The sequence below is a fragment of the Dasypus novemcinctus genome, chromosome 12, assembly GCF_030445035.2.
Source record: "Dasypus novemcinctus isolate mDasNov1 chromosome 12, mDasNov1.1.hap2, whole genome shotgun sequence".
Classification (NCBI taxonomy): domain Eukaryota; kingdom Metazoa; phylum Chordata; class Mammalia; order Cingulata; family Dasypodidae; genus Dasypus; species Dasypus novemcinctus.
In genome coordinates, this window is record NC_080684.1 from 97,466,547 (window position 1) to 97,488,853 (window position 22,307).

Genomic DNA, 22,307 nt, shown 5'->3' on the forward strand with positions numbered 1-22,307 from the left:
AAGAGTCTCTCACGCAGCCGTGGGGATGCACAAGTCCAGCTTCCGCAGGCAGGCTGCAACCAGGGGCTGCAATGAAAGTCCAGTGAAGGTTCATCACAAGTTGTGGGAGATGCTGGCTGTCCAATGATGAGCTGGGAAATTCTCTCCAAATGCGGGAATCCCTTCCCCTTTGAAGGCATTCAACTGATTGGGTTAAGCGTCACTCATTGCTGATGGCAATCTCCCTGACTGATGTAATCATTTATCTGTGATTTACCACTGCAGTAAAGTCATTGGAGACTAAGTCCATAAATGCCCTTGTATTACACTTAGCCCAGTGCTTCCTTGACAATTCCTTGCTTAGACACATTTACCTGGGCGAGTTGACACAAAAGCCTACCCATCACAGTCCAGCCATTTTCAAGTTGGCAACCATACACGTTACCTTAAACCATACTTAGTCTCTAAGTAAAAACAATAACACACATGCATATATATATGTATATATTTCTGTCTGACGATGTTCAACTCTACAGCGTATACCAGAAACGCATTAATTTCATACAGAAGAAGGGGCAAGGTCTTGGGTAATATTCAGTCTGAATCTTGATAACATCAAATATTATGACATGAAACGGTACAACTTGTTATATGATAAGGGGAGAGTTTGAGGAAGAAGACGAAGAAATTCGTTATGTGCACATATACAGTCATCAGCATAAAGAAACAAGGAAGAAAGGTTCATGACCATCATAGCACACTGGGGACCTCAGGACTCATTGCTGGGGGTGGGGTCTGCTCTGTGCCCTGTGCGGTCTTTAAGCGCCCCTGGCCTCTACCCACTCGGTGCCAGCAGCCCTCCCCACCCAACCCCCGCCAGGATGTGTGAACCAAAAACCTCGCTCCAGCACTGCCAGATGTCCCCTGGGACTAAAATCTGCCCAGGTCGATTTACTGCCTTAGAGCAAGTGGGAGTGGGAGGCTGGAGGCGCAGCTCTCAGATCTGAGAGAAATCGCCAGGTCTCAGTGCTGGGAGGGGCAGCCTGGATGAAGCTCTCTCGCTCAGTCTCTTACTGCCAGACAAGGAACTGCACCGCCTGGAGATGTGGTTACGCAATAAGGGTGATGACGGACCTTCCAAAGGGGCAGACATGACCGGACGGACAGCAGTGGCCTGTGCCTGCCACAGAGCAGCACCTGCAAAACCTAAGGAAGGGCGGCCTGGGAAGACCAGTCGTCAGTCTCCTCCCAGGGTTTTGCCTGCCCCTCCCACCAAGCCCCTTCCTGCAAGACAATCTGGGGGGATGGGACAGCAACAGCTGGTGCTGAGTGCCTCCTGGAATTTCCTGGCTGAGATAGAGGAACCCGAGCCCCAGGATGGGGGTAGCTGAAGCAGGTGCTTCTGCAAGAATAGTATGTCTGATCCTTTGGAGGGTACAGGCCGGGCATCCTCTTTCCACTCAACAAATAGAGACTGCGGCCTGGGGTGGGGCGGGCAGAGCTGGGAGGCTTGGAAGTGCACGGAGCTGTGGGCTGGGCTGGGTCAGGCAGTGGGGTCGACTCCCAGCTCTGCCATGACTGGCTGGGTGACCGGGGGTGACCCCTGCCCCTATCTGGGTCTCACTCACCATCTGTGATAGAAGGGATTTGGGCTGGGTGGTCTCTGGAGAAGGAGGAAGAGTGGAAAGCAAAGGGGACAGGTGGGTGAAGAGGGGAAAGGAGAAGGTCCCTGGATCCCAAGGTCCTCCTTGGGGAGCAGGGGGCATCACCTCATTCACACATGGCCCTCTCGAGTCTAAGCCTCAGGGTGGCACTGATGATCCCATTCCTAAGATAGGAATCTGAGGTATAGAGAGACTGTAACTTACCCAAAGCCACACAGCAAACTCTGGCAAGGCCTGGTTTAGAATCAAAGAACCAGGAGCCTCCTAGAGCATCCACTCTGCCCCCTTTGTTTAGATTGTCACCGTCGGCTATTCTACCCCTGTACATCACTTTCTGACTTTTTAAAACGCTTAGTAATCTTTACTTGTTATTATCACGATGTCATTATTCTCACTGCTGAGGAAAGTGAGGCTGGAGAGGGAAAGAGACAGGCTCAGGCCTCGGGCTCAGGTGGGTGGCAGGGGAGGGGAGAACCCCGAAGCTGAAGGGCCACGGAGGTGATGGGTGCCTAGTCCTTGCTGTACAATCGGGGAATCCAGGGCCCCAAGAGGAGCAGCGATGCTCTCGCCCAAAGCCCCCTACCCCCAGACCCGGGTGATGGCGTGGATGAGGGGAGGGAAGTGGGCAGTGTGGCCCGGGGATCTCACCGACATGGCAGCGGCTCCTGGGGCAGCGTCCTCGGTGCTGCATGCCGGTGCTGGGGTGCTGCCCTGCGGGCCATTGTCTATCACTTTGCCCAGGGCTCGGCTCACGGGCAGCCAGGCTGGAACACACCTGGGATAAGAGGCCCAGCTGGGAGCCTCATCTGCAGATCCAGGGAACAGCCCTGACCAGGTGCCTGGAAGCAGCCTCTGCCCCATGATCCCACAGGACAGTTGGCACTTTCTCTGGGAAAAGGGATAGCCCTGAGGAGGGGCAGACTCTGAAGAGGTTGGGAGCATGAGCTGGGCCTGCATCCTGCCCCAGTTCCCATCTGGTAATCCTGGTACCTTGTGCCTCAGTTTCCTCTGTATCATGAGGATGCCCTGAGCATTAAAGTGCGTGGAAAGGAAAAACCACAGATGCTGCCACAGAAAGGCTCCGTAAAGGCGGGTTCTTTTATTTGCTCTGAAACTTGGGGAAGGAAAGTGGGACCAGAGGGGCAGGAACTGGGAGTGGGGGAGTGGGGGCTGCCACTCCTGGCGTGACTCAGGAGGACGTGGGTGGGTGCTGGCTGGGCCTTTTCCTCTGGCAGGTGCTGCCCACTCAGTCAAACTTCAGGGAGGAGATGCTGAAGCCATCCGACACGGCCAGGTAGGACACCTGGGAGAGGCCCAGCCTGTTAGGGAAGCTGATCTGGTGCAAGTCTGGCAGCGTCACCTTGAATCCGTCACTATCAAAGGTCATTATGACCTGCAGAGAGAAGGAAGGTGGCAGCGAGGCTGGGCTCTCCTTGGCATCCTCCCAGGCCCCTTCACCTTTGACCTCACCGTGATCTCTGACCCTCGGGCCTGGGCCCTTCAGCAGATGAAGCAGCTCCTGTCTCACCCTCCCCCTGCCCAGGTGGGGACCCGAGCCCGGGAAGTGCCCCCACACCTGCTGGGGAGGGAACATCCAGAGCGCTCCAACCAAGGCTTCCTGCACCCCTCTCTTCTCCTATCATCTTCGCTCCCAGCCTCCCCACAGGCTGCATCTGGGTCTCAGCGGGGAAGACTCAGTTTACCCAACCAGAAATGGGTAGACTGCAGCCTGCCAGCCTCGCAGTTCCCCTGAGAAGAACCCCAGGAGCAAGGTTTGATTAGTTTGGGCACCAAACTGTACCAGCAGAAAACAGACTGGACCTGAAAATCTACAAAATGCCACAAGTCACGTGTCTGAACATGTCCCCTAAGTCCCTCTCCACACCTCACTTCCCTCGTCCTCCCACTGGCTCACTTCATCTAGTCATCCAAGAACAGTGGCCGAGCCCCTGCTGTGGGGCGTTTGGAGACACTGAGGCTGGGAGCAGCCTCCCTCAACCCGGTGGGGACGACTCTAGATACTGTTGGCAAAGCCCCGAGCAGAGGGCCCAGCAGGACTGATGGCCACTGCGGGCGGCCTCACCGTGACCCCTTGTCACTGTGCATTTGCTCCCTGTTCCCGCAGGACGGGATGGGGACTGGCTCTCTATGGAGTGGGAGCTTCCCAGGGCTGCGCTGGGGCCAAGGGAGGGTCTCCACGCAGGGCTGCACAGCCCCTTCCCCACTTGGAGAAAAGGCCCATTGCTCACATCTGCAACTGGAGCCTGAGCAGTGATGGTTTTGAGCAGGCTCCAAAGATTCAGAGTAATTTGTGGTAGAATTTTTTTATTTTATTTTTTTATTTTAGGTAGTACTAGAAATAGAACCCAGGACCTGGTGCTTGGACGCACTATATCTGGTCAAATACTGAGCTATATCTGGTCCCTGCAGACCATTTTTAAATTTTGGGATTTCTGTTCAGTGACCAGGCCTATTCTCTGAGCAGCATAACCTGAGAGCCCTGAAGCAGCTCCCTGGACAGGGGCTCCTCCCAGTGCTTCAAGGATAGGGGCCGCAAGATGATGCCCCCCACCCCACAAAGCCACCACCTTCCCTGGAAGGAGGGCTGGGAGCTGCACTTTCGCACGGTTAGAACGGCAGGATGTTGCCCAAGTCCCCCAGAGGCAACAAGTGTGAGAAGGTCAGAAAGAGGCGACGGTGGCAGGTGAGACAGGTGCCTGAGAGCAGGGCTCTGGAGATCAGTGCCCTACTTCGGGTACCAAGCTGTATTCGTCAGAGTTCTCTAGGGAAACAGAATCAACAAGTGACATTTGTCAATAGTATTTGATTCTATAAGAGTCTCTCACGCAGCCGTGGGGATGCACAAGTCCAGCTTCCGCAGGCAGGCTGCAACCAGGAGCTGCAGTGAAAGTCCAGTAAAGGTTCTTGATGAGATCTGGGAGATGTTGGCTGTCCAAAGATGAGCTGGGAAATTCTCTGCAAATGCTGGAATCCCTTCCCCTTTTAAGGCATTCAACTGATTAGGCTAAGCGTCACTCTTACTGATGGCCAGCTCCCTGATTAATGTAACTACAGCCAGCTGTCTGTGATTTACCACCGCAGAAAAGTCACTGGAGACTAAGTCCATAAATGCCCTTGTGTTACACTTAGCCCAGTGCTTGCTTGACCAATGCCTGGCCTAGACACATTTACCTGGGCGATTTGACACGACAGCCTAACCATCACAGTCCAGCCATTTTCAACTTGGCAACCATACACGTTACCTTAAACCATACTTAGTCTCTAAGTAAACACAATAACAGACATGCATATATATATATATATTTCCGCATAACAATGTTCAACTCTCCTGCGTGCGACTGGAAACGCATTAATTCCATAGAGAGGAGGGTGCAAGTTCTTGGGTAATATTCACTCTCAAACTTGACATCCTCAAATACTATGACATGAAGCAGACACAACTTGGTATATCATAAGAGGAAAGTTGAGGAAGAAGACAAAGAAATTCGTTTTGTGTACATAAATCATCATGACCATAATGAAACAAGGAAGAAAGATTCACGACCATCATAGCACATTGGGGGCCTCAGGACTCTTTGCTGGGGGTGGGGAGGCGGCTCTGTGCCCTGGGGGATCTTTACGGCGCCCCTGGCCTCTACCCACTCGGTGCCAGCAGCCCCCCACCCACACGCGCCAGGCTGTGCCAACAAAAACCTCCCTCCAGCAGTGCCAGATATTTCCTGAGAGTAAAATCTGCCCAGGGCAGATTTCCTGCCTTAGAGCAAGTGGGAGTGGGAGGCTGGAGGCGCAGCTCTCAGATGTGAGAGAAATCGCCAGGTCTCAGTGCTGGGAGGGGAAGCCTGGATGAGGCTCTCGGTCAGTCTCTTACTGCCAGACAAGGAACCGCACCGCCTGGAGATGCGGTTACCCAATGAGGGTGATGACGGGACCTTCCAAAGGGGCAGACAGGACTGGAGGGACGGACAGCAGTGGCCTGTGCCTGACACACAGCAGCACCTACCCCACCTAAGATCTGGTGGCCTGGGTAGATCTGTCTCCCGACTCCTCCCAGTGCTTTACCTGCCCCACCCACACCCTCCCAAGATTCTGGGTGGGGAGCGACAGCTGGTGCTGGGTGCCTCCTGGGGTTCCTAGCAGAGATAGATGAACCCGATACCCCAGGATGGGGAAAGCTGAAACAGGTGACTCTGCACAAAGGGGTGTCGAACCCCTTGGAGGGTGCAGGCCGGGCATCCTCTTTCCAACACTCAACAGGCACCTGGGCCAGGGGTGTTCCCTGAAACTGCAGATGAGGCTCCCAGGTCCTGGGTCACTCTTGGCTCAGGACAGCGCAATGACAGTGCCCGGAGCCAGGGATGTGGCTTGTTTGAAAGGCAGACACACAGAGAATACCTGGAAGCAGCCTCTGCCCCATGATCCACAGGACAGTTGGCACTTCCTCTGGTGAAAAGGGAGAGTCATGAGGAGGGGTGGGCGCTCTGGAAGAGGTTGGGAGTATGGGCCGAGATTTACATCCTGCCCCAGTTCACCACCTGGTCATCCTATGGCTTTATGCCTCAGTTTCCTCTGTATCATGAGGATGCCCTGAGCATTAAACTGCATGAAAAGCAAAAACCAGGAAGTGGACTTGTGCCAGTGGTTAGGGGGCCCGTCTACCACATGGGAGGTCCACGGTTCAAACCCCGGGCCTCCTGACCCATGTGCAACTGGCTCCCGCACAGTGCTGATGCGCATAAGAAATGTCCTGCGATTCAGGGGTGACCCCACGTACGGGAGCCCCACACACAGGGAGTGCGCCCCATAAGGAGAGCCGCCCAGCACGAAAGAAAGTACAGCCTGCCTAAGAATGGCGCCACACACACGGAGAGAGAACACAACAAGATGACGGAGCAAAAGAAACAAAGATTCCCATGCCGCTGACAACAGAAGCGGACAAATAGACACAGACAAATAGACACAGAGAAAAGGCAACTGGAGTGAGGGGGGTTTGGGGGGAAGGGGAGAGAAATAAATAAATAAATAAATAAATAAATCTTTTTAAAAAAGAAAAGAAAAGAAAAAAAGGAAAAGCAAAACCACAGATGCTGCCAAAGAAAGGCTCCGTAAAGGCGGGTTCTTTTATTTGCTCTGAAACTTGGGGAAGGAAAAGTGGGACCAGAGGGGCAGGAACTGGGATGGGCGAGTGGGGGCTGCCACTCCTGGCGTGACTCAGGAGGACGTGGGTGGGGTACTGGCTGGGACTTTTCCTCTGGCAGGTGCTGCCCACTCAGTCAAACTTCAGGGAGGAGATGCTGACCCCCCTCCACACTCAGGTAGGATAACTGGGAGAGGCCCAGCCTGTTAGGAAAGCTGATCTGGTGCCCGTCTGGCAGCGTCACCTTGAATCCGTCACTATCAAAGGTCATTACGACCTGCAGAGAGAAGCAGGGTGGCAGCGAGACTGGGCTCTCCTTGGCATCTTCCCCTTTGACCTACCGTGATCTCTGACCCTCGGGCAAAGTGCAGATGATCGACCACAACCTCCTTCCCCCATCCTCCGTCAAACGAGTTGAGGACAATGGTGGACTGGTCGTAGCGAGGGATGAAGTGCAGGCCCAGCTTCCCGGGCCCTTCACCCAGATTAATCGCAAAGCTGCAGGGGGAGGGAAATAGGTGAGGGTCAGGGGCCACCGCTGTGTAGAACGGCCTGGGGGCAGGGAGTCGTGGCTGGAAGAGTCACTAAAGACAAGTGGTCTTGATCAAGGTCTCTGCCCTAAAAGAAGGTGGTGATCCTCCGAAACATTCATAATGAAAGGCTGACAGGGGTCAGTCCCCAGAAATGCTGAAATCCCTCAGCTCACAGGCGCCCCCTGGAGGCGGAGCTCTGCCTCTGCTGGGCTCTAGGGCACGGGGCCGAACACCATCGGTCAGCGCCCCCTGGAGGTCGGCCCTGGTTTAACGTGCATGAACAGGTGGACGTCAGGGCTGCTCATTCTTTCCAGGTCGGGGCTTGCAGGGGAGGCCCCAGTCCACTGGGCGCCGGGCAGAGCTTCAGGAGCTTCTACTCCTGCCCCTACAGTTGGCTGCTGGGGCCAAGGAACAGAGACATGGCACAGCGTGAATTCTGAGGGCCCCAAACCCACGCATAGAGGTGAAGGCACGTCCTACGGCGAGAGGAGCCAGCAGGGGTGTGGGGTGACAGGCTGCCAGGATGTGGAAAAGGCCACTTGAACCAAGGTCGGAGCATGGAGACTGCCTCCTGCCCCCACCTGCGCCCCTTCCCCCAACTCACCAATCAGCATCTTTGGCAATTTTGCCCTTGATCTTCAGGGATGTCCCGAAAATACGGGGCATATTTGTAACTTCAAATGTCTCCTGGGCAGTTAGGGCAGAGAGAGACGTTTCACTTCAGGCCGCTCAGAAGACCAATCCCACGTGGGCCTGGGCCCTTCAGCAGATGAAGCAGCTCCTGTCTCACCCTCCCCCTGCCCAGTCGGGTCCCAAGCCCGGGAAGTGCTCCCCACACCTGCTGGGGAGGGAACGTCCAGAGCGCTCCAACCAAGGCCTTCCTGCACCCCTGTCCTGCCCTAACTGCTTCATTCCCAGCCACACCCACAGGCTGCATCTGGGGGCTCACTGTCCATTTACGCCCCTGTTTCTGCAGGACGGGGCAGGGACTAGCTTTCTATGGAGCGGGAGCTTCCTAGGGCTGCGCTGCGGCCAAGGGAGGGTCTCCACGCAGGGCTGCAGAGCCCCTTCCCCACTTGGAGAAAAGGCCCATTGTTCACTACCACAACTGGAGGCTGAGCAGTGATGATATAGACCAGGCACCAAAGATTTAGAGTAATTAGAGGCAGAACTTTTCCTTGTTTTAGGAAGTTCCAGGGAAGAACCAGGACTTGGTACATGGAAGCAGGTGCTCAAATACAGAGCTACATCTGCTCCCCAATGAGAGTTAGTTTTTTCTTTGTTTCTTTTCGATTGTTTGGTTTTAAGAGGTACCAGGGATGAACCCAGGACCCCCTAAATGGAAGCACGTGCTCAACCCCTGAGCTACATCCTTCCCTGCAGACCATTTTTAAAGTCTGGGATTTCTGGTCAGTGACCAGCCCTGTTCTCTGATGAGCATAACCTGAGAGCCCTGAAGCAGCTCCCTGGACAGGGGCGCCTCCCAGTTCTTCAAGGACAGTGGCCACAGGAGGATGCCCCCTACCCCCGAAAACCACCACCTTCCCAGGAAGGAGGACTGGGAGCTGCTCCTTCGCACAGGGGTAGGACGGCAGGATGTTGCCCGCCTCCCCCAGAGGTAACAAGTGTGAGAAGGTTAGAAAGAGGCGATGGTGGCAGGTGAGACAGGTGCCTGAGAGCAGGGCTCTGGAGCTCAGGACTGCACATTAGGGGTCAAGACTGTTTGCTGGGCGTGGGGAGGCTGCTCTGTGCCCTGTGGGATCTTTACGGCACCCCTGGTCTCCACCCACTCGGTACCAGCAGCCACCCCCACCCCACCCCCGCCAGGCTATGCCAAACAAAAACCTCGCTCCAGCAGTGCCATCTGTCCCCTGGGACTAAAATCTCACCAGGGCAGATTTACTGCCCTAAAACAAGTGGGATTGGGAGGCTGGAGGCGCAGCTCTCAGATCTTAGAGAAATCGCCAGGTCTCAGTGCTGGTAGGGGCAGCCTGGATGAAGCTCTCAATCTGTCTCTAACTGCCAGACAAGGAACTGCACCGCCTGGAGATGCGGTTACCCAATGAGGGTGATGAGGTGACCTTCCAAAGGGGCAGAGATGACCGGAGGGACGGAGAGCAGTGGCCTGTGCCTGACACACAGCAGCACCTACCCCGCCTAAGATCGGGTGGCCTGGGTAGACCTGTCTCCTGTCTCCTCCCAGTGCTTTACCTGCCCCACCCACACCCTCCCAAGATTCTGGGTGGGGAGCGACAGCTGGAGCTGGGGTGCCTCCTGGGGTTGTTTGGCGGAGATAGATGAACCCGAGCACCCAGGATAGGTGTGGGGCTGCTGCAGGTGCCACCGCAAAAATGGATGTCAGATGCTTTGCAGGGTGCAGGCGGGGCATCCTCTTTCCACGCAACAAATAAAGACTGCGGTCAAGCGTGGGCGAGGCAGAGCTGCGGGGGCTGGGGTGGAAGTGCACGGAGTTGTGGGCTGGGTTGGGTGCAGGCAGTGGGATCGACTCCCAGCTCTGCCATGACTGGTTGGGTGACCGGGGGTGACCCCTGCCCCTTTCTGGGTCTCACTCACCATCTGTGATAGAAGGGGTTTGGGCTGGGTGGTCTCTGGAGAAGGAAGAAGAGAAGAAAGCAAAGGGGACAGGTGGGTGAAGAGGGGAAAGGAGAAAGTCCCTGGACCACAAGGTCCTCCTTGCGGGCGAGAGGTCATCACCCCATTCACACATGACCCTCTCAAGTCTAAGCCTCTCAGGGCGGTGCTCATGATCCCATTCCACAGATGGGGCTGTGACTTACCCAAGGCCATACGGCAAGCTCTGGCAAGGCCTGGTTTGGAACCAAAGAACCAGGAGCCTCCGAGAGCATCCACTCCACCCTCTTCAGATGGTCACGTTGCACTATTCCATCCCTGAGCATCAGTGTCTGCCTTTTTGAAAAGCTCAGTAGACTGTAGTTTTCAGGATCCTGGCATCATGATTCTTACTGGTGAGGAAAGTGAGGTTGGAAAGGGAAAGAGATGGGCTCAGGCTCGGGGCGCAGGTGGGTGGCAGGGGAGGGGAGAAGCTGGAAGCTGAAGGGCCATGGAGGTGACGGGTGCCTCATCCTTGCTGTACACTCGGGGAATCCAGGGCCCCAAGAGGAGCAGCGATGCTCTCCCCCAAAGCCTCCCACCCCGTGACCCGGGCCAGGGCGTGGATGAGGGGAGAGAAGCGGGCAGTGGGCACCAGGGACCTCACTGACATGGCTGCGGCTCCTGGGGCAGCCTCCTCGGTCCTGAAGGCCACAGCTCGGGTGTCTCTGCAAGGTCCACCTTGTATCTTAGGCCGTTATCTATTACCTCACCCAAGGTGGGGCTGCACCTGTCATAAGAGGCCCAGTGGGGAGCCTTGTCTGCAGTTCCTTTTATTGCTTTTTGGTTCCATCATATGAACTTATTTTCTTGATACTCTTTAGTGAATAAAATTTTATTGTGGATTTCCGATGCATTGCAGCACACTTTTCGGTCATGGCTACACAATGTTCATGATTTATTTGTTTACTATTCTAAATACTGCAGTCTCCAAACTGCAGATGCGCTCACCGGCACGTCCCCTGTGGCGCTGGGTGGCCTCTCGTTTGGAATTCACCAAGTGGTCCGCTCAGCCCGCGCTTTGCTCATTCCCTGCTATCCTACCTGCCCCTTGAAAACACACTCAAATGGAAACTGAACTGTATCTGCCCCACGCAGATCATTTTTAAATTCTGGGATTTCTGTTCAGTGACCAGTCCTATTCGCTGAGGAGCATAACCTGAGAGCCCTGAAGCAGCTCCCTGGACAGGGGCTCCTCCCAGTGCTTCAAGGACAGTGGATGCAAGAGGATGCGCCCCCCCACCAGACCCCGATAGCCAGCACATTTCCAGAAAGGAGAACTGGGAGCTGCTCCTTTGCACAGGGGTAGGATGGCAGGATGTTGCCTGACTCTCCCAGAGGCAACAAGTGTGAGAAGATCAGAAAGAGGCGATGGTGGCAGGTGAGACAGGTGCCCGAGAACACGGCTCTGGAGCTCATCTCCCCACTCTGGGTACCAAGCTGTATTAGTCAGAGTTCTCTAAGGAAACAGAATCAACAAGTGACATTTGTCAATAGTATTTGATTCTATAAGAGTCTCTCCGCAGCCGTGGGGATGCACAAGTCCAGCTTCCGCAGGCAGGCTGCAACCAGGAGCTGCAGTGAAAGTCCAGTAAAGGTTCTTGATGAGTTCTGGGAGATGTTGGCTGTCCAAAGCCGAGCTGGGAAATTCTCTCCAAATGCTGGAATCCCTTCCCCTTTTAAGGCATTCAATTGATTAGGCTAAGCGTCACTCTTACTGATGGCCAGCTCCCTGATTAATGTAACTACAGCCAGCTGTCTGTGATTTACCACCGCAGAAAAGTCACTGGAGACGAAGTCCATAAATGCCCTTGTGTTACACTTAGCCCAGTGCTTGCTTGACCAATGCCTGGCTTAGACACATTTACCTGGGCGAGTTGACACGACAGCCTAACCATCACAGTCCAGCCATTTTCAACTTCACAACCATACATGTTACCTTAAACCATACTTAGTCTCTAAGTAAACACAATTACAGACATGCATATATATATATATATATATTTCCATATAACAATGTTCAACTCTCCTGCGTACGACTGGAAACGCATTAATTCCATAGAGAGGAGGGTACAAGTTCTTGGGTAATATTCACCCTCAAACTTGACATCCTCAAATACTATGACATGAAGCAGACACAACTTGGTATATCATAAGGGGAAAGTTGAGGAAGAAGACAAAGGAATTCGTTTTGTGTACATAAACCATAATGAAAAAGGAAGAAAGATGCACGACCATCATAGCACATTGGGGGCCTCAGGACTCTTTGCTGGGGGTGGTGAGTCTCCTCTGAGCCCTGGGGGATCTTTACGGCACCCCTGGCCTCTACCCACTCGGTGCCAGCAGCCCCCCACCCACACGCGCCAGGCTGTGCCAACAAAAACCTCCCTCCAGCGGTGCCAGATATTTCCTGAGAGTAAAATCTGCCCAGGGCAGATTTCCTGCCTTAGAGCAAGTGGGATTGGGAGGCTGGAGGCGCAGCTCTCAGATGTGAGAGAAATCGCCAGATCTCAGTGCTGGGAGGGGCAGCCTGGATGAAGCTCTTGGTCAGTCTCTTACTGCCAGACAAGGAACTGCACCGCCTGGAGATGTGGTTACCCAATGAGGGTGATGACAGGACCTTCCAAAGGGGCAGACAGGTCTGGAGGGACGGACAGCAGTGGCCTGTGCCTGACACACAGCAGCACCTACCCCGCCTAAGATCGGGTGGCCTGGGTAGATCTGTCTCCCGACTCCTCCCAGTGCTTTACCTGCCCCACCCACACCCTCCCAAGAACCTGGGTGGGGAGCAACAGCTGGTGCTGGGTGCCTCCTGGGGTTCCTGGCGGAGATAGATGAACCCGATACCCCAGGATGGGGAAAGCTGAAACAGGTGACTCTGCACAAAGCGGTGCCAAATCCCTTGGAGGTTCAGGTCGGGCATCCTCTTTCCAACACTCAACAGGCACCTGGGCCAGGGGCTGTTCCCGGAAACTGCAGATGAGGCTCCCAGGTCCTCCGTCACTCTTGGCTCATGGCAACACAGTGACAGTGCCCAGGACCAGGGAGGCGGCTTTTTGAAAGGCAGACACACAGATAATACCTGGAAGGAGCTTCTGCCCCATGATCCACAGGACAGTTGGCACTTCCTCTGGTGAAAAGGGAGAGTCATAAGGAGGGGTGGGCGCTGTGGAAGAAGTTGAGAACATGGGCCGAGATTTACATCCTGCCCCAGTTCCCCACCTGCCAATCTTAGGACCTTGTGTATCAGTTTTCTCTGTATCGTGAGGATGCCCTGAGCATTAAACTGCATGAAAAGCAAAAACCAGGAAGCGGACTTGGCCCAGTGGTTAAGGCGCCCGTCTACCACATGGGAGGTCCACGGATCAAACCCAGGACCTCCTGACCCGTGTGGAGCTGGCTCACACACAGTGCTGATGTGCATAAGGAATGCCCTGCCACGCAGGGGTGCCCCCCACGTAGGGGAGACCCACGCACAGGGAGTGCGCCCCATAAGGAGAGCCGCCCAGCACGAAAGAAAGTGCAGCCTGCCTAAGAATGGCGCCACACACACGGAGAGAGAACACAACAAGATGACGGAGCAAAAAGAAACACAGATTCCCGTGCTGCTGACAACAACAGAAGCGGACAAATAGACACAGACAAATAGACACAGAGAACAGACAACTGGAGTGAGGGGTTTTGGGGGGAAGGGGAAATTAATAAATAAATAAATGTTTAAAAAAAGAAAAGAAAAGAAAAAAAGGAAAAGCAAAAACCACAGACGCTCCCACAGAAAGACTCCGTAAAGGTGGGTTTTTTTTTTGCTCTGAAACTTGGGGAAAGAAAAATGGGACCATAGGGGCAGGAACTGGGAGTGGGGGAGTGGGGGCTGCCGCTCCTGGCGTCACTCAGGAGGACGTGGGTTAGTTCTGGCTGGGCCTTTTCCTCTGGCAGGTGCTGCCCACTCAGTCAAACTTCAGGGAGGAGATGCTGATCCCCCCTCCACTCTCAGGTAGGGCACCTGGGAGAGGCCCAGCCTGTTAGGGAAGCTGATCTGGTGCCCGTCTGGCAGCGTCACCTTGAATCCGTCACTATCAAAGGTCATTACAACCTGCAGAGAGAAGGAGGGTGGCAGCGAGGCTGGGCTCTCCTTGGCATCTTCCCCTTTGACCTCACCGTGATCTCTGACCCTTGGGCAAAGCACAGATGATTGACCACAAGCTCCTTCCCCCATTCTCCGTCAAACGAGTTGAGGACAATGGAGGACCTGTCGTAGCGAGGGTTGAAGTGCAGGCCCAGCTTCTCGGGCCCTTCACCCAGATTAATCGCAAAGCTGCAGGGGGGAGGGAAATAGGTGAGGGTCAGGGGCCACCGCTGCATAGAACGGCCTGGGGGCAGGGAGTCGTGGCTGGAAGAGTTACTAAAGACAAGTGGTCTTAATCAAGGTCTCTGCCCTAAAACTAGGTGGTGATCTGAGACATTCATAATGAAAGGCTGACAGGGGTCAGTCCCCAGAAATGCTGAAATCCCTCAGCTCACAGGCGCCCCCTGGAGGCGGAGCTCTGCCTCTGCTGGGCTCTGGGGTAGGGGGCCGAACACCGTCGCTCAGCGCCCCCTGGAGGTCGGCCCTGGTTTAACGTGCATGGACAGATGGACATCGGGGCTGCTCAGTCTTTCCAGGTCGGGGCTTGCAGGGGAGGCCCCCGATCCACTGGGCGCCGGGCAGAGCTCCAGGAGCTTCTCCTCCTGCCCCTACAATGGCTGCTGGGGCAAGGAATGGAGACGTGGCACAGCATGAATTCTGAGGTCCCCAAACCCAGGTGCAGAGGTGAAGGCACGTCCTACCGCGAGAGGAGCCAGCAGGGGTGTGGGGTGACAGGCTGCCAGGATATGGAAAAGCCCGCTTGGCCCGAGGTCTGAGCACTGAGGCCGCCTCCTGCCCCCACCTGCTCCCTTCCCCCAACTCACTGATCATCATTTTTGGCAATGTTCCCCTTGACCTTGAGAGTTGTCCCCAAATTCATGGCCATATTCATAATCTCAAATGTCTCCTGGGCAGTTAGGGCAGAGAGGGACATTTTACTTGAGGCCCCTCAGAAGACCAATCCCACGTGGGCCTGGGCCCTTGAGCAGATGAAGCAGCTCCTGTCTCACCGTCCCCCTGTCCAGGTGGGGTCCCGAGCCCAGGAAGTGCTCCCCACACCTGCTGGGGAGGGAACGTCCAGAGCACTCCAACGAAGGCCTCCCACACCCCTGTCCTGCCCTAACTGCTGCATTCCCAGCCACCCCACAGGCTGCATCTGAGGATCAGTGAGGAAGACTCAGTTTACCCATCCAGAAATGGTACACTGCAGCATGCCAGCCTCACAGTTCCCCTGAACAGAACCCCAGAAGCAAGGTTTGATTAGTTTGGGCACCAAACTGTACCAGCAGAAAACAGACTGGGCCTGAAAATCTACAAAATGCCACAAGTCACGTGTCTGAACGTGTCCCCTAAGTCCCTCTCCACACCTCACTTCCCTCATCCTCCCACTGGCTCACTTCATCTAGTCATCCAAGAACAGTGGCCGAGCCCCTGCTGTGGGGCGTTTGGAGACACTGAGGCTGGGAGCAGCCTCCCTCAAGCTGGTGGGGACGACTCGAGATACTGTTGGCAAAGCCCCGAGCAGGGGGCCCAGCAGGACTGACGGCCACTGTGGGCGGCATCACCGTGGTCCCTTGTCACTGTGCATTTGCGCCCCTGTTTCCGCAGGACGGGGCAGGGACTGGCTTTCTTTTTTTTTTTTTTAATTATTTATTTATTTTTAAAAATTACATTAAAAAAATATGAGGTCCCATTGAACCCCACCTCCCCCACCCCCCACTCCCGCCACAGCAACACTCTCTCCCATCATCGTGACACATCCATTGCACCTGGTAAGTACATCTCTGAGCATCACTGCACCCCTAGTCAATGGTCCACATCATAGCCCACACTCTTCCACTTTCCATCCAGTGGGCCCTGGGGGGATCTACAGTGTCCCGTAATTGTCCGTGAAGCACCACCCAGGACATCTCCTCGTCCCGGAAACGCCTCCACATCTCATCTCTTCCTGCCATTCCCCAAACCCAGCAGCCACCATGGCTACCCTTCCCACACCCATTCCACATTTTCTCTGTGGACATTGGATTGGTTGTGTCCATTGCACATCTATGTCAAGTGGGGGCTTAGATTCCACATGGATACTGGATGCACTCCTCCTGCTTTCAGTTGTAGACACTCTAAGCTCCATGGTGTGGTGGTTGACCTTCTTCAACTCGATGTTAGCTGAGTGGGGTAAGTCCAATAAATCAGAGTGTAGGAGCTGAAGTCTGTTGAGGCTCTGGGCCTGGGTGTCATATTATCAGTCCAGAGATTCAAATCCCCTAAATATATCTAAAACCCCAGCACCAACTACAATTCCATTAAAGTAGCATGCAAGTCTTGTGAAAAGAGATCCCCTCTGAGTCCAATTCCATCACGCAGAAACACCAGCTCCAAAGAAGGGCCATCTGCCATGGCAGTGAACCCCATCTGCCATGACCATAGAAACCGTGGGTCTCTTTATCCCTCAAAAGAAGCAAAACCTGGGGTTGTATCTACTTTATCTGTCTCTCAGACTCTGCTCAGTTGTGCATAGTGGCATTCCTTCTGACAACCTCCAGACTCTTTTTGAGAGACTCATAGCCTTATATTCTCATTTCTCCTTTCCATTTCCCCCTTACATTAGGTCAAACAGCATTTTGAAGTCATGTTATTATATGTAGACAGGGATATTCTGCTGATCCGTGTTGAACCTTTATTTTTTATTTTTATTTTATTTTTTTTTAAGATTTATTTATTTATTTAATTTCCCCCCCTCCCCTGGTTGTCTGTTCTTGGTGTCTATTTGCTGCGTCTTGTTTCTTTGTCCGCTTCTGTTGTCATCAGCGGCACGGGAAGTGAGGGCGGCGCCATTCCTGGGCAGGCTGCTCTCTCTTTTCACGCTGGGCGGCTTTCCTCATGGGCGCACTCCTTGCGCGTGGGGCTTCCCCACGTGGGGGACACCCCTGCGTGGCACGGCACTCCTTGCGCGCATCAACACTGCACATGGGCCAGCTCCACACGGGTCAAGGAGGCCCGGGGCTTGAACCGGGGACCTCCCATATGGTAGACGGACGCCCTAACCACTGGGCCAAAGTCCGTTTCCCTTGAACCTTTAATTCAAGGTCCTTTTCTAGTTGCATCTTCAGCTGATATGTGGTAGTGATCCCTCAGTGCCAGGGAGGCTCATCCCCGGGTGTCATGTCCCACGCTGGGGGGAATGCACTGCATTTACATGCTGAGTTTGGCTGTGAGAGTGGCCACATTTGAGTAACATGAAGGCTGTCAGGAGGAAACTCCCAGGCACAGTGCTACTCTAGGCCTTATTCTTATTGCAGGTGTATAGGCTCAAAAACATAGCCATAAGTATCAGGAGCCCACTGTTGGGCCCTCCTTCCTTCCTGGTTCTTGCCGTTGCACCTGGGGGACTGCCGCTGCTCCCCCAGGGTCCACGACAGTGCCCCCCCAGCCAGGGGCCCAGTACCCCCCCCCCAGCTATTGTTTTTAATTGTTTCCACTATGAGTATATCTAGACATTACCATATACCCTGGGCATATGCCCTGTATAACTCCCTGTCAACCATATATATCCTGTCAATAACATCCTATATCAGTATTCCTCCGCTGCCATTGTTGAACCACTCTGTGATCCAAAACTTCCTGTAAAGTCAATCCAAACATAATGTCAGCTTCACAAGAGTCTTAGATCACCAAAATTCATATATACAATATACAGTACTTCCCCAGATTCACCATAAAACCTTTTCCCTTCCACAGCGATAATCTCTTAACTTGTTCATATCATAGTTCCTGAAACTGATGTACAGATTCCGAGACAATAGCTTTCAAACAAGATGACATCTGTGCTTACTATGTGGTCCATACTTTAGGTTGTACAGTTTTCTAAATTTTTTAGTTATCCTATGTTTTGCCTTATGGTTTACATTATTAGTCTGTCATCCCCTATATGTTTTTGGAGTAATATTACATGTTTTATATTCATCCTCGTGTACTCTCACAAAACTCCTCTTTTGCCCCCATATTTACCTTGTTTCCATCCATTCCACATCCATTATCCCCTCCCCTTGGGGTCCACAACGCCAGCCACTCTCCATTTCCCGAGAAGCCATGTCCAGAGATACTTGCAGCAGTATTCAGGGCCTGACTTTCTCAACTGCCCTAATGCCCTGGGAGCCATCCTTTCTCACTAGAGATACAATTCTCTCTATTTGACGGCATTAGTCCTCCCCAGGATGTGGGTCCACCCCAACTCTCACTTCTTGGGTCTCTTCCCAATGGTACAACCCACCTTGGCAAAGTGAGCCTTCACCTAGCTATCAGGGAAATGCAAATCAAAACTACAATGAGATACCATCTTACTCCCATAAGATTGGCAGCTATGAAAAAAAACGAAGAATACAAATGCTGGAGAGGATGTGAAGAAAGGGGAACACTCATCCACTGCTGGTGGGAATGCAGAAGGATCCAACCATTCTGGAGGACAGTTTGGCGGTTTCTCAAAAAACTAACCATAGATTTGCCATATGACCCAGCAATACCACTGCTGGGTATATACCCATCAGAACTGAAAACAAGGACACAAACAGACATATGTACACCAATGTTCATAGCAGCATTGTTTACTATCACTAAAAGTTGGAATCAATCCAAATGTCCATCAACAGACGAGTGGATCAATAAAATGTGGTATATACACACAATGGAATAGTGCTCGGCTGTTAGAACAAATACACTACAATCACACGTGATAACATGGATGAACCTTGAGAGTCTTATGTTGAGTGAAGCAACCCAGGCATCGAAGGACAAATACTACATGACCTCAATGACATGAAATAAGCAAACTGCCTCAGAGAGCTAGACACCGGAAAAGAGGCTTACAGGAAATAGGGGGGTGGAGGAAGGATGTGAGTTAACGTCTGGAGGGGTGGAATCTGTGATGAGCTGGCGGTAAGTATGAGCACAAAGAAGGGACAAAATGGGGGCAAGGGGTTACCTTCGGGTGGGGCTTTGTGGGTTTCAGGGGGGCTGGGGATGGGCAGAGGGGTAATATTGTCCAAAAATTGGGGGGAGGGAGGGGCAACATACGAAGATGGGAGAGTGTCAGGTGTTCGTTGAGAACAAAATGTTGAGAAAATCGTATCAAAGTATAAGTAGGAGGGTCACCTGTTTAGGATGCTCAGGGGGTATGGTCTGATGCGGGACGGACTCTGGGCGAATAGCTGAAGGGGCCTGGCTCTCTATGGAGCGGGACCTTCCCAGGGCTGCGCTGGGGCCAAGGGAGGGTCTCCACACAGGGCTGCAGAGCCCCTTCCCCACTTGGAGAAAAGGCCCATTGCTCACATCTGCAACTGGAGGCTGAGCAGTGATGACGTTGAGCAGACGCCAAAGATTCACAGTAATTTCTGGCAGAATTTTTTTTTTTTTTTTTTAATTTTAGACGGAACTGGAGATAGAACCCAGGACCTGGTGCTTGGCCACAGGCATTCAAATACTGAGCTACATCTGCTCCCGAGTGAGGGCTGGTTTTTTCCATTTGTTTGTTTGGACTGAACCCAGGGAAGCAGGCTGTCAACCCCTGAGCTACATCTGGTCCAGGCAAACCATTTTTAAAGTCTGGGATTTCTGTTCAGTGACCAGCCCTATTCTCTGAGGGACATAAACTGAGAGCCCTGAAGCAGCTCCCTGGACAGGGGCTCCTCCCAGTGCTTCATGGACAGTGGCCGCAGGAGTATTACCCCTGCCCCCCAAAGCCGCCACCTTCCCAGGAAGGAGGACTGGGAGCTGCTCCTTCGCACAGGGGTAAGACGGCAGGATGTTGCCCGCCTCCCCCAGAGGCAACAAGTGTGAGAAGGTCCGAAAGAGGCGATGATGGCAGGTGAGACAGGTGCCTGGAGCAGGACTCTGGAGCTCAGTATCCCACTCCAGGTACCAAGCCGTATTAGTCAGAGATCTCTAGGGAAACAGAATCAACAAGAGATATCTGTCAATAATATGTCAATCTGTAAGAATCTCACGCAGCCATGGGGATGCACAAGTCCAGGTTGCGCAGGCAGCCTGCGACCAGGGGCTGCAGTGAAAGTCCAAGGAAGGTTCATCACAAGTTCTGGGAGATGTTGACTGTCCAAAGAAGAGCTGGGAAATTCTCTCCAAATGCGGGAATCCCTTCCCCTTTGAAGGCATTCAACTGATTAGGTTAAGCGTCACTCTTGCTGATGGCCAGCTCCCTGAATAATGTAACTACAACCAGCTGTCTGTGATTTACCACTGCAGACTGGAGACTAAGTCCATAAATGCCCTTGTGTTACACTTAGCCCAGTGCTTGCTTGACCAATGCCTGGCTTAGACACATTTACCTGGGCGAGTTGACACGACAGCCTACCCATCACAGTCCAGCCATTTTCAACTTGGCAACCATACACGTTACCTTAAACCATACTTAGTCTCTAAGTAAACACAATAACAGACATGCATATATATATATATATATATATATATATATATATATATATTTCCGCATAACAATGTTCAACTCTCCTGCGTACGACTGGAAACACATTAATTCCATTGAGAAAAGGGATGCAAGTTCTTGGGTAATATTCACTCTCAAACTTGACATCCTCAAATACTATGACATGAAGCAGAAACAACTTGGTATATCATAAGGGGAAAGTTGAGGAAGAAGAGAAAGAAATTCGTTTTGTGTACATAAATCATCATGACCATAATGAAACAAGGAAGAAAGATTCACGACCATCATAGCACATTGGGAGCCTCAGGACTCTTTGCTGGGGGTGGTGAGTCTCCTCTGAGCCCTGGGGGATCTTTACGGCGCCCCTGGCCTCTACCCACTCGGTGCCAGCAGCCCCCCACCCACACGCGCCAGGCTGTGCCAACAAAAACCTCCCTCCAGCAGTGCCAGATATTTCCTGAGAGTAAAATCTGCCCAGGGCAGATTTACTGCCTTAGAGCAAGTGGGACTGGGAGGCTGGAGGCGCAGCTCTCAGATCTGAGAGAAATCGCCAGGTCTCAGTGCTGGGAGGGGCAGCCTGGATGAAGCTCTCGGTCAGTCTCTTACTGCCAGACAAAGAACTGCACCGCCTGGAGATGCGGTTACCCAATGAGGGTGATGACGGGACCTTCCAAAGGGGCAGACATGACTGGAGGGACGGACAGCAGTGGCCTGTGCCTGACACACAGCAGCACCTACCCCGCCTAAGATCGGGTGGCCTGGGTAGATCTGTCTCCCGACTCCTCCCAGTGCTTTACCTGCCCCACCCACACCCTCCCAAGATTCTGGGTGGGGAGCGACAGCTGGTGCTGCGTGCCTCCTGGGGTTCCTGGCGGAGATAGATGAACCCGATACCCCAGGATGGGGAAAGCTGAAACAGGTGACTCTGCACAAAGGGGTGTCGAATCCCTTGGAGGGTGCAGGCCGGGCATCCTCTTTCCAACACTCAACAGGCACCTGGGCCAGGGGCTGTTCCCTGAAACTGCAGATGAGGCTCCCAGGTCCGCCATCACTCTTGGCTCAGGACAGCGCAGTGACAGTGCCCGGAGCCAGGGAGGCGGCTTGTTTGAAAGGCAGACACTCAGATAATACCTGGAAGCAGCCTCTGCCCCATGATCCACAGGACAGTTGGCACTTCCTCTGGTGAAAAGGGAGAGTCATGAGGAGGGGTGGGTGTTCTGGAAGAGGTTGGGAGCATGGCCTACATTTACATCCTGCCCCAGTTCACCACCTGCCAATTCTAGGACCTTGTGCCTCAGCTTCCTCTATATCATGAGGATGCCCTGAGCATTAAACTGCATGAAAAGCAAAAACCGGGAAGTGGACTTGGCCCAGTGGTTAGGGCATCCGTCTACCACAAGGGAGGTCCACGGTTCAAACCCAGGGCCTCCTGACCCGTGTGGAGCTGGCTCACGCGCAGTGCTGATGCGCACAAGGAGTGCCCTGCCACGCAGGGGTGTCCTCCGTGTAGGGGAGCCCCAGGCACAGGGAGTGCGCCCCATAAGGAGAGCCGCCCAGCACGAAAGAAAGTGCAGCCTGCCTAAGAATGGCGCCACACACAGGGAGAGAGAACACAACAAGATGATGGAGCAAAAAAAACACAGATTCCCGTGCCGCTGACAACAGAAGCCGACAAATAGACACAGACAAATACACACAGAGAACAGACAAGTGGAGTGATGGGGGTTTGGGGGGTTGGGGGAAGGGGAAATAAATATATAAATAAATA

The 22,307-nt window shown here is 53.4% G+C and overlaps 2 protein-coding genes across 2 annotated transcripts; both read right to left on the minus strand.

Annotated features, from left to right (window-relative positions):
- Positions 1 to 6,934: 6,934 nt before the first annotated feature.
- LOC105745497 (galectin-2-like) lies at positions 6,935 to 7,997 on the minus strand. Its single transcript, XM_012522593.1, has 3 exons — positions 7,936 to 7,997; positions 7,140 to 7,296; positions 6,935 to 7,075 (listed from the first exon to the last, which is right to left on the minus strand). The coding sequence occupies exons 1-3, from the start codon at positions 7,995 to 7,997 to the stop codon at positions 6,935 to 6,937; spliced, it is 360 nt and encodes a 119-aa protein (XP_012378047.1).
- A 5,923-nt stretch (positions 7,998 to 13,920) lies between these two features.
- LOC101441383 (galectin-2-like) lies at positions 13,921 to 15,022 on the minus strand. Its single transcript, XM_012522591.3, has 3 exons — positions 14,913 to 15,022; positions 14,121 to 14,277; positions 13,921 to 14,055 (listed from the first exon to the last, which is right to left on the minus strand). The coding sequence occupies exons 1-3, from the start codon at positions 15,020 to 15,022 to the stop codon at positions 13,921 to 13,923; spliced, it is 402 nt and encodes a 133-aa protein (XP_012378045.2).
- Between the last annotated feature and the right edge of the window lie 7,285 nt (positions 15,023 to 22,307).